This window comes from Phodopus roborovskii, unplaced genomic scaffold, assembly GCF_943737965.1.
Source record: "Phodopus roborovskii unplaced genomic scaffold, PHOROB, whole genome shotgun sequence".
In the NCBI taxonomy this organism is placed as follows: Eukaryota; Metazoa; Chordata; class Mammalia; order Rodentia; family Cricetidae; genus Phodopus; species Phodopus roborovskii.
The window spans coordinates 9,601,737-9,613,838 of record NW_026125444.1 but is presented as its reverse complement, the minus strand read 5'-3'; the positions used below and the strand labels follow the sequence as shown (position 1 = coordinate 9,613,838).

The 12,102-nt window shown below is 40.0% G+C and overlaps 1 protein-coding gene across 2 annotated transcripts in view; it reads left to right on the top strand.

Annotated features, from left to right (window-relative positions):
• Fam3c (FAM3 metabolism regulating signaling molecule C) overlaps window positions 1-12,102 on the top strand; it is a 48,434-nt gene that overhangs the window by 27,239 nt on the left and 9,093 nt on the right. For both annotated transcript variants that reach the window (XM_051175739.1, XM_051175740.1), the window contains exons 6-8: window positions 5,225-5,283; window positions 6,290-6,340; window positions 8,539-8,623. In XM_051175739.1, the coding sequence (XP_051031696.1) occupies window positions 5,225-5,283; window positions 6,290-6,340; window positions 8,539-8,623 (195 nt within the window). The remainder of the gene's footprint in view (window positions 1-5,224; window positions 5,284-6,289; window positions 6,341-8,538; window positions 8,624-12,102) is intronic.

Genomic DNA, 12,102 nt, shown 5'->3' with positions numbered 1-12,102 from the left:
ACATTACTTTGGGCTGAGGCGAGTGGCTCACTGGTTGTGCTGTTTTACACAGGATGCTTTTGGTTTGTCATCCTAGCCTGTCACAAGTTCCCGCTCTGAAATTGCAAACCCTGCTTCTAGTTGTTTTTCGTCTGATTGTTCAGAAAACTAGACACACGAGCTTATTTAAAATTCACGTGAAATAATGGACATGACATTCAGCTATGTAGACTAAAGACTGTGACATTCAGCTGTGTAGACTCACGGCTAAGATGATGTAGAGTTAAACAGCAGAAACTGGGCCATTGCTTCCAGCTTTTGTGCATGAATCTCAGACAGTGCTTAAGTTAAATTTCCATTGAACCGCGAAAGGATTGGCCTCAGGGGGCAACAGTTTGATCAGAATTGATGCTCTGTTCACTCCTGTTCTTTTCCACCATGCTAATGGGTGACCACTGCCAAATCAGTACTCCACATCTGTTTATTGACACAGCAAAGTGCATGGGGCTTGGAAGTTTCTATGTCTTCAGAGACAGTCCCCTTCGTTTCCACCTTCACTTTGCTAAAGAGTCCAAGTTTGAGTCTTAATAATAGGATGAGAGTTCATTTGGAATACCTCACCCACAGATAATCTTCTGATGCCTACTCTGTCTTTGAAGCATGGAGTTTAGTTCAAGGAAGAGATCAAACCCCTGTCAACACAGGTTGGTTTTCTAACCTCAGTTACATAGGTTAGAAGATAAACCTTGGGAGTAGGACTCAGTGTGACTGTGCCGGGCTGGGAGCCAGACTCTCTGGTTCTAACACGGTGGGCATGTCACGTAGGATTTGTACTGTGTGGTTTGTTTGATCAAAAATTGAGGCTTCCTACCAATCAGTTGCGTTTCAAAAATCATTCTGCCATTCCCATGAGAGATTAATAATTGATGAAATTTTATAGCCAGGCCTCAGGTGATGGCATTGGTCCCTGTAGAAGGGCTTCATAACTGGTCAGGATTTTCAGTGGGATGCTGCAGGGACCAAGTCCAGAGCCTTTTCCTGTATATTTATTCCAGTGTGAAGCTTTTAAACAGTGCTAACATAAAGCATGAAGCATCTGCTTGGCTAGGCATCACTCATTCATCTGTCCAAGTGTTTATTGGATCCGGTTTCTCCTATCATGGAATATACAGTCTAGCAGGGTGGACAGATACCTGAAAAGTAAATGCAAGCAAGTGACTGACTGTCAATCAGGACACCATCTGTGCAGGCAATGGACATGCGTGATGCTTACTAGTGGAGTGAGTGAGGTAGATAGAGTTCAACTTGATTGTAAGTAAGGGGCCAACTTCAGGTTGAGTGTTGAGGATTGATTCTAAGACACCCAGTGTGGTCTGAGAACCTAGGGACCAGGAGACAACCTGAGGCGGAACAGAAATGTCTCAACATCCCAGGTAAGAAGTACATGCTCAGGCTGTATGGGAGGGAAGTTCTAGAAGTGAGTGGGCCAGACCACACAAGAACTCTGAGCAATGCAGATAAAGGGTTGAGGTCATTTTCTAAGTGTGCTGAGACAGTTTTCAGACTCAACTGTGTTATGATCTCGTTTTCTTGAAAAGTTAGTTTCACAGCTATATAAAATGACTCATGTAGCGGAATAAAGACCAGTGGGGAAGCCATGATTAGTTACGCCAGCTGCTTGACATGGTGTCTCTACTCATAACAACTTTTTTTTTTGGCCTGTCTACCCTAAGAAATGAGCAAGTTATGTACTAAAAAAATATGTGTATCCTTGCACCTGATCTGAGCATAGGAACTCACTGTGGAGATAGACAACTACTCTAGATTACTGTGTATGGGTGGGGCTACTTTTGCTCCCTGTGGTATATTTGTTATTTGTTACAGCTGTGGAGAGCCAGAGCTGTTGAACATCTTTAGTGCTCGGCACATTCCCTCCAAAATGTTTATAGTAGCCAGAGCTGGTGGCAGGCATGTGAGGTAAAACCAGTATTTGAAGATAAATAATAGTGTTTATGCCATTTCCTTTAGGGTTCCTTGTTTTGTTTTGTTTTCTTCCGGAAGGTATGTAGTTGGCCAGAGGGTCTTCCACAGTCATGAAGAATAAAGTAAATACTTTAATTGCTGTGGCTACTTTTGGTGTGTTTGGAGGTTTTTCATTGATGGCAAGTTTCCCCGGTCTAATCTGTTAAAACTTGATAGGTTGCTGCCCTCTTGTGGGAAGCCTATGGCGGTGTGATGCCTTGCTTCTTTTGTCCTGTGCTGAATTTAAGATTATTGGAATAGAGTAGCTTGTTCCAAGATGGTCTCTCCTTGGAAAATCACTGGAGTTTGATTATTAACCAACACATTAGTTGTAACCATTCGTTTTTGGTACCAATGGTGAAATTTACATGTCTAATGTGCTTCCCCAGGGTCTGGTGAAGTCCAGCCAGTTGTCCTGTGGTGATGCTTATGTCTGTCTTATGTGTGTGCTGAAGACAAATTCTTTTGTTTAAACAGCTTGGAGATGTGGTTTATATACCTACTTCCTTCATTTGCCGTGTGCAGTCACTGGTTTATAATATGATTCATGGTTGTGTACAAACTGCCGTAGTTAATCTTAGGCTTTTTCTTCCCTTCTTTTTCATTCACTCATTCCTTTTTGGCTGTCTTTAGCCTCTGTCTCCAGAATGCTGGGATTTCAGTCCCAGCATAGAACATTGCCACACCACCAAAAGAAACTGTGTCCTTTAACTCTGGCCCTGGTTCATTTTTATTCTACTCCACACCCAAGTCCTAAATAACCTTGTTTGCTTCTGTCCCTATAGATTGGCTTGTTTTTGATGTTCCATACAGAACTATTATCTGTGGGCTTCAGTAACTGGCTAGGTTCATCTACCTTGTGTTAGTTAATTCTTTTCATGGCTCAGTGATTTTCCATTATAGATAATGCCTAGTTTGCTTTGTCCTTTATCATTTCATAGATGTTTGAATTATTTACACTCTCTGACTATCACGAATAGTGTTTCTGAAACATTTCTATACAGGTTTTGTGTGGATGTGTTTCACTCTCTGTGCTTGTACTGTGGTGGACTATTCTTTCAGATAGCTGCCTGGCTTTTGGAGGACCTGAAGTCTTGGGTCCTCCATATGCCTGTGCATCTACTAAGAGTAAAGTTGTAGCTCATTGAGCTCATGGTTTGTACCTCCTTAATTGTTCACAATGTCTTGCATTTTTAAAATTCACCATAGAGAAATATGCACTCCAACCTTCTGTTGTTTTTAAAATTGATTGGTGCTATTTCTTCTTTGGGTTGTTTGCATAAAGGCTTTATTACTCTTTTTCTTTCTATTACCTATATACTTCTGTTTCAGATGAATTTATTGCCATCGTTATGTAGTTGGTTCTGTAATAACCAGTGGTTCCCATTCTGTATTTATGCGATATGTTTGAGTTACTTATATTCAGTAAACGTGTTGATAGGCGAGGCCTTAAGTCTATCATTTTATTCTGTTTTTGGATTGCTTTTCTTTGAGGTTTTTTTGTTTATGTTTGTTTTTGTTTTATGTTTTTTTGAGACAGTGTTCTTTGTGTAGTCTTGGCTGTCCTAGAATTAGCTCTGTAGACCAGGCTGGGATTAAAGGTGTGTGCCACCACCACCCAGTTTACTAATTTTATATCATTATCATTTTTTTAAAAAAAGTTCTATTTGAGAGAAAGGGGGGAGCAGGAGTGTCGGGGGGAGGTGAGGGAGGGTAATGAGATGATCAAACTACGTTCTAAATGCATGCAAAATGTAATAATGAAATTCATTAATACTAATATGGTAATAAAAACCTTGATTCACTGTTTTTGAGTGACTTTTTAGTGATTGCTGTGTGGTCCTTAATAGGAACTTAGCTTGAAACTAAGACATGACTCAAGAAAAAGAGGGGGAAATGTTATTTATGTAGAAGAGAACTAGCTGCATGCCATGCCATTGTATGGCTTGTGGATATTATACTGTAAACAACAGAACGAGGAAGTAACTGGCCGGCGTTATAAATTTATTTGACTTAGTAAAGACATTGTCACCACCAAATAAGTGAAGCTTCAGCATGATTTTAGTTTTTCCTTTGTCTTACTCGTTTACATAAACGAGTATGTCACGCTATAATTGTTAGAATTATATTCCCTGCAACCATAGTTCAGTTACAGATATGAGCTGGGCAGAAAGCAGTTGACACCTTCTGTGAGAATGAGTTGACTCTGAGGAGTGGATGATGAAGTATTATATATTTCATTTTGTGAAATTGTGTGCTACACATTCTGTCAGGAAAACTTGCAGTATACTAATGTGAGAACGGTGTCCCTCTTCCAACACACAGCTGGGGAACTTTCTAATACCTTGAATTCTATTAATTTAACATTGTCTACAAACTTTGAGTTAATATCCAATAAAACAAGCGGTTAGCAAGCCAATATGCCCTCCATCCCACACTGTCATCTGGCATTACGGTCTGCAAGCTGCAGCCACGTTGGTTGTCTCGGGCAGCCCTGGGGTGAGGTAATCAGTAAGTACAGTATTTCTTTTGAGTACAGAGAAAGTTTATGTTGATAATCACTAGGAAAATGTTCACAGTGAGGTGACGCGGGCATGACAATGCTCCGTTAGTGCTCTGACTTTGGATTTTAAAGCGTCTATACAGACTATGACTCCATTTCATGTCACGGTATCACAGTGACCCTGCAGAAGATGGAGAAGGGAGGGTGTGTTCCTTGGCTTCTTGAGGACGGCGCCCAAATCCTAAAGGATTGCCTGAGGTGTCACTGCACAGTATGAGACAGCAGTAACACAGTGGCATTTGAGCCATAATGTTTTTATTTGAACAGGTTTACTTTCATTTGTGTCTGTCCGGGTATGTGCACATAAGTGCAGGTGTTAGTGGCAACCAGAGGCATCAGATCCTCTGGAGTCAGAGGAGGTTGTGAGTCTCCTGAAATGAGTGTTGATCCCCTGGATGAGTAGTACATGTTCTTAACCATTGAACTTTGTAACTTTATGTACCACCATTGTACCTTTATGTGTATTTTTTAATAGCATGAAGTATTATTTGAGTTGACATTACGGTGGACTCAATGTAAGGCCGTCTTTGGTGTAGTAAGTTTTTAATTTGCTGAGTCGAGTGTTTGATATGTGTATAATACCTATTCTTATATTGTATTTCTGTGACACGTTTCCACATACTAATTCTAATGAGTTTGTCTTGATTTCTTTCACTTTAGTTTGATGAGTGGTGTTAAGAACAATGTTGGAAGAGGAATAAATGTTGCCTTGGTAAATGGTAAGAATAATTATTGTACGTTATCATTGCAATCAATGGGTATATTTATGCTTCATGCTGAAGTTTATCCTTGGCATCACTCAATACTGAAGTCGTCCCAACATGGATACCCTCTTGTCCAAACCACTGCTGATGGGGACTCGGAATCTACTTATGTACCCATCTTTTCTCGGTCAGATTGCGGCTGTGCACATGTGCATTGTGTGGCGAGCTTCTTGTGAAATTGCAAGCTACCAATCTGACACTAAATGGATGCAGTCTTGCTGCGCCTTTCAGAATTCTTACCTAATACGAAGACAAGCTTAAGGGTGTGTAACGTGACGCAGGGTGGTGGACTGTTGTCTGAGGGGAGAATAAAGTCTTAATTTGTACATCTTCAGTACCGTCCACATTGTACTCAGAGCGTCATTTGTGCAAATAAGTTCACTGAGTCCTGGACCTAGCGAGTGTTACAAAAGTAAACCTTAAGCAGCATCCAGACCACAAAGTGCAGGCTACCTACCTGTGCACTGCTTGCCTGTCCAGGCACATGTTTCCTGTAACAGCCCTGGGCGAGTAGGATCTGCCAGCAGCTCAGCCAACCCCCAGCAGAGAGAAAGCTCTCTTTGCTCTATTCATAGGTGGTAATTATATCACTTTGTACTTCCTTTTCCCAAGTAAAACCGTTAATGTCTCTTCTTCTATTTAATTGATCTTCAAGATAAAATAAGTGTCAATTTTATTTGGGGGTGGGAAGCTTTATCATAGATGGCTGTCATGATTTAAGGAGGTAATTTCTTTGCTGTAGAGGTCATGTATTGGTGGTAATTCTCATGGAATGATGATCGCACACGAAAGTGAAGTGTAGCACGTAACTGACCTGACGTAGATCTGATTTCATGGCTGTGCGTATGATTCAGAGCCTAAGTTCTAGAAGCAGTTCCTCCTGTCAGTGAGTTCATGTCACTCGTTGTCACGCTAATAGTCCAGTTGTGTGATTTAATATGTATTATTTTGTCTCTTTCAGGAAAAACAGGGGAGGTACTGGACACCAAATATTTTGACATGTGGGGAGGAGGTACGTGTGACTTACCCTGCCCTCCCGCTCCTGATGCTGAACCCATGGTGGAGAGAACTCTGTCACCGTTTGCATTTCTGTTCTGTTTCACCCCTCCTCACTACATGTCCCACCATATGTAAGCAGGCTGTTGTGTTTGCATGCCGTTTCATTATGGTGGGAAAGTTGTCCTGTGATTGAGATCCCAGTGAGATTTGAAGGACGTTAGCATTCCTTGTTTTGACAGGACAACTGTCTCAAAGCCCTGAGTTGGTTTCCATTTCTGCCTGAAAGTCAGAATCGTCTGAAGAACAGCAGTTCACACAGTTTTAGCATGAAGTGCCTCGTGTTCTCGAAAAGTAATAATCCCATTAATCCATCCTTTTTCTACCTTAAGACTGTGCTATTATAGTAGCAAACATTTGGGAAAAGGCATAGACTTTTCTTTGTAATTTGCTGGACTCAGAACAAGCTACAGATTTTTTTTTCCCCCATCCGTGTTTGGAGGTTCTAGGGGTAGGAAGAGGTTACCATCAAAAACTGGTGAATTTGTAGCAAATATTGGCTGCCCCCAAAGAATGCTACCCCAAAGAGAAAGGTTTCTTAAAAAAAAAAAAATATAAAAAAAAAAAAAAAAAAAAAAGGAAAAATATTTTCATTATGTGTACATGTGCCTTAATGTAGATATGTACCCATGGGTGCAGGTGCTTGAGGAGCCAAGTGGCACTGGGCTAGAACCGGAGTTACAGGCATCATGAGCTACCTAATGTGACTGTTGGGAGCCAGCTTCAAGTCTTCTGGAAGAGTAACAAGTGGGCTACTGACCTTCCTGTAGCCCAACTCTGAGCCACCTTTCCAGTGCCCAAGGCATGCCGACCCTGGCTTTTGGTTCCCTGGTTTCTTTACATATTGCCTACAAACTGGCAGCTCCCACGCTTCCAGACATTTATGTCCAGTTTTCAGACGAGCTAACGTGTCTAATACTGCTTCGGCTTTTAATAAGATGCTATGTATTATTTATTTAAGCTTTAGAGAACATTGCATAGCTGTCAGAGGTATATTAAATTACACTGTTCCCATCAATTTTAGATTTTTGAGAACATAATTGCTCTTAGTATAATTTATAGCATAGAAACTCTTCCATGAAGCTGTTGAAATTGGGCATGTAAACAGAGCTTGGGTATTGTTCTCACTGCCTGTCACAGGAGCCAAATTGCTGCCAAAGAGTCTAACTGGTTCAGAAATAATCACAGTTTAGTGTCATCTTTTCATTTCAATGGGAACAATTTGTTGGCATTTACATTTCTACATTGAAAATATGCTTATTGTAAAATATAATCAGCTAGAGAAAAATCTTTGGAATCTTGGATGCTTAAAAAAAATTGGGAAGACTTGAAGTAATATAGCTTTGGAATAGATTTAGACTTGTGGTCTATAAGGAAAACTAACATTGCAAAGAGCTTATGATGGAAATGCTTTAGTACATGACCAGTCTGTCTGGCAGCATCAGCTTGCACTCATGGAGCTGGGGTATTGTGAAGTTCCTGTGGACTTGATACTCAAGAGGTCCAGTGCTCGCCATAATTAGCTTGGGTTTTAGTCGCTGTCTGCATTCCTTTCTTCCCCCAATTTGTTACAAGATGATATACCTAGAAACTCTATAAATCTGCCTTCTTACAGACCAAAAACATTTTTTTTACAGAGGACTGTGCGGATAGGATAAAGCAGGGCTTGCTTTTCCCAGAAAAGCACTCATATTAACATTCAAGGCCATGCCCCTTCTGGTCTCCAAAGCTTCACCTGAACCTCAGGCTCCCTGTGGTCCGTGATCCCAGTTGTGTGTTTCTGAAAGATCCTGGAGGTCCTTCCTTTACAAGTGATGAGCTTACATGACTTTACTCTGGATTTTTATTGGCCCTGATGATGAGAGTATGAAAGACACAAGATGATTCAGAACTGGGAAATCAATCAGGAAATGGAGGGACTGTATTAAAGAATAAATTTGGTAACTTTGTTTAGTGGGTTTTTTTCTTCTCTAGGTATACTCAAAGACGTTGAGTTTTTAAGCTTTCCCTAGGATTTGTCTGTCTCACCTGTACATTACTTTTCATTAGAAACTGTTGTTTTGTGGAAACTGGATATGACATTAATTTTGGAGATTGTTGTGATAGTAATTCCATTATTTACAGAGAAAATCCCCACCCCTTCTTTTTCTTCAGATGTGGCACCATTCATTGAGTTTCTGAAGAATATACCAGATGGGACAGTGGTGCTAATGGCAACATACGACGATGGAGCCACCAAGTATGTAAAATTAAAGCCTAACACAGCTTACTTTTGCAGCCATAGTTTATTCCTTAAAAGGCAATGCATTTTCACCAAAAAACAAAGTCTATTAAGTTGATAAGGTAGCTGTAGATAAGCTCTATTGGCTTTTAAAAAGTCCTTTTCCTTCCTGTAATGATTCGTCATTCATATATTAGTATGAAATTTGAATTACTTTCTTTTATGTTCTAACAGTATTAAACTGTTTTCTCTAACATTTTTTAATGAATAACATGATAACTTTTATACAATTTTTTTCTCTTTACCTTTTGTTATAACAATTTCTAAATTCTAATTTCTAAAAGTGAAATTAATGGTCAAGGACATAGGTGGGAGGTGTGTGTGTGTGTGTGTGTGTGTGTGTGTGTGTGTGTGTGTGTGTGTGTATGTGTGTACCCGTGTAAATGTGAGGGCTTTTATCTGTGAAGGCCCCAGAAGTATTAGGTTCTCTGGAGCTACTTGGCGTGGGTGCTGGGAATCTACTTTGGGTTCCTTGCAAGAGCAGTAACACTCATATCTGCTGAGCCATCTCTTCAAGCCAAGGATATTATATTATGACATTTGGAAAGCATAGAAAAGCACAAAGAGGAAAAGGAATAACAGTTGAAATCTTTACGTTTTGAATGACTTAATGCACATACTTTCTTCACTTTAAGTATTATAGGTGTCACCACTTAAAACATATCTTTCCATGTATGTGGTGTATGTTTCCTTATATTAAATATTCCGTACAATATAGTTGTTCATGTGTCATTGTTCTAACATGTATGCTATGATTTTATACTCTTAAAAAAAAAAAAAACAAAACAAAAAAAAAAACAAGGACTAGGACTTATCCCAGGGGCATAAACTCTCCTTTTGGAGCCCATTACCTATGGTGGGCTACTTTGCCCAGCCTGATTCATGGAGAGGGGTCTTGGTCCTGTCTCAATTTGGTATCTCAGACTTTGGTGACTCCCCAAGGAGGGTCTTACCAACCCCCCCCCAAAAAAAGTAGATGGAGAGTGGGATGGGGGAGGTGGTAAAAAGGGAGGGAGGGGGAACTGGGGTTGGAATATAAAAATAATAAAATTGCCTATTTTCTTAAGATAAAAACTTTAAGTGAGATTATTGAGTTAAGGTATGTGTACATTTTTTTAGAGTTTCCATTTGTAGAATATTTTTAATGGCTTACTTCATTATTTATGAGATTAAACTTGTCTGTGTGTGTGATTATTTTCTTCTTTTCTTTTGTATTTTCGTTTATGAATCTTCCTTCGACCATTCAAGTTGGCCCGTATTGATTGTTAAGGGCTCTTTATATTTTAAGATATTCACAAGTTCTTTTACTGAAAATACTATTTTTGTAGACAGTTTGCTTTTAATTTTGTCAACTTAAGGTGCCTTTGACTTCTAGCAGAGTAGGATAGCATATGCATCGCTGAGCCTGTAGGTTTTTTTCCTTTTAGTTTCTCTGACTCTGAAACTCGAGAAGTATTTTTCCATCTACAAATTAGATAACTAGTAGATTTTCTCTTGCAGTGACTTTACTCTTTTGCTGTATTTTAAAAACCCATTTGTAGTTTCCAGTGTCTGCATCATATCAGGTTCTAAGATAGCTTGGATTTTCTCTAGTTCTCTCCTGTTAACCTTTCTTTCTGTTCCTAAAGACACAGTTTCAGTTGCTTTATGACTGGTTTGTAAAAAATAAGCGTGCTTTATTCCTTTCTGGTATTATTTTTTAGGGCATTTTATGAATGACACTGACATTGTGCATTTTCACTGATTCAACTAATGATTATGTTAAATCTAGGGCTGGAGAGATGGTTCAGTGGTTAGGAACACTAGCTGCTCTTCCAGAGGTCCTGAGTTCAATTCCCAGCAACCACCTTGAATGAGGTCTGGTGCCCTCTGCTGGCATATGGAGCACATGCAGGCAGAAAACTCTACATAATAAATAAATAAATAAAATCTTTAAAACAAAATCTGTAAACTCAAGTGTAATGTGCCTGGCAGGTTCAGCTGGTCTTACATAGCTAAATAGTACAGAGCCTAATTAAAACTCTATTCATAAAAAAGTGACTTGTGCATTGGTTTGACTGGATTATGGGGTATACTATACGCATAACGTCAGCTCTTAACATAAAAACTCCTTCCTATCTAGACACACATGGCCTTTCTTTTTCACCGCGTGCGTTTATTACTGACCCTGGTGGGGATCAGAGCTCTGATGAGCTGTTGATGTCACCTTGAGAAGGTTGCCCCATGGGTGCTCTGAAGGCCACTTGGAGCAGCCGGCAAGCCTGGGCAAGTTCCCTAAATCTCAGCTGTGTCCTTGGACTTCCCACCTGCTGGAGGCCAGCACCTCACTGCTGTTTCCCAGCCCTAAACCAAAGAAGCAGAGGGCAGAGCAAGAGATGCAGTCTTCTCGGGGTGGGCTCGAAATTCTGTTCCGCAGTCCCGATTTCGGGTAAATGGAACAGCAAAACAATGAAAACATTTTGGTATCGTCACCTGACACCAAAGTATTTGAAGCTAATTGACGTTTTTCTTTTAGTTTTCCAGGCTCAATACACATAGCTTTTCAAACCTTTTATCATATTAAGTTCTCCTTCATTTCCCTTCCTGGCTGTGTTTCTTGGGCATTCTTAGTTCATAATTGTCTCTTGAAATGAGTGTCTCAAATTAAACACAATGTTCCAGATGCGGTCTGGCCAGACCTGGCTACAATGGACACGCTAACTTGCTATGTTTCAGAGATTACATTTCTTTGAATATTCATTCAGGCTGAAATTATATTAGTTTCCTCTAAGCAATCAAATCACATTTTTGGCTCATAAATTTTTGGTCAAGTTAGATTGTTAAATTGTCAGATCTTTTCCTTTGATCTCAGACCTTTTTTTTTTTTTTTTAAAGCCACTGCCAAGTCAGGTTTTTCTCCATTCAGAACTTGTTTTAATGTAAATGAAGAACTTTATATTCATTTATTCCTCTTAGATTTGATTGTACTGATTGGGCCTGCTTGGTCTTGAGTCTGACATGTGTCCTAGGAGGGTTCTGTGATCCAGGCTTTGTATCTACTCCAAAGTCACTCATGTGGCTAAATTCAAGGCCTTGATAAAAATGTTCCCCAAGGGCCACATGCGACCAAACTGGAGACCAGACCTGGTTCCTCACAGGATTCTTCTGTTAATCCACTGCAGGGATGGCTTTGCAGACAACTTCCAGTATCCCCAAGTAGGCAGTAGGCGTGCCTTCCAGCTGCGGCTTAGTTATTTTACTCACAGCAGCTATTTTCTGAGGCTATCAATTGCTAACTTGAAATTCATAGAGGAAACTAATTACAGTACCCTGATCTGCTGCCATGTAGCTTAAGTTTCAGAGATGTCATTCAACTTGGCTTGATTTACTCCTGTGCTCTTCCAGCTACTCCCTCTCAAAGACTCCCTTCATTGTTATACTTACAAGGGTTGTCCGAT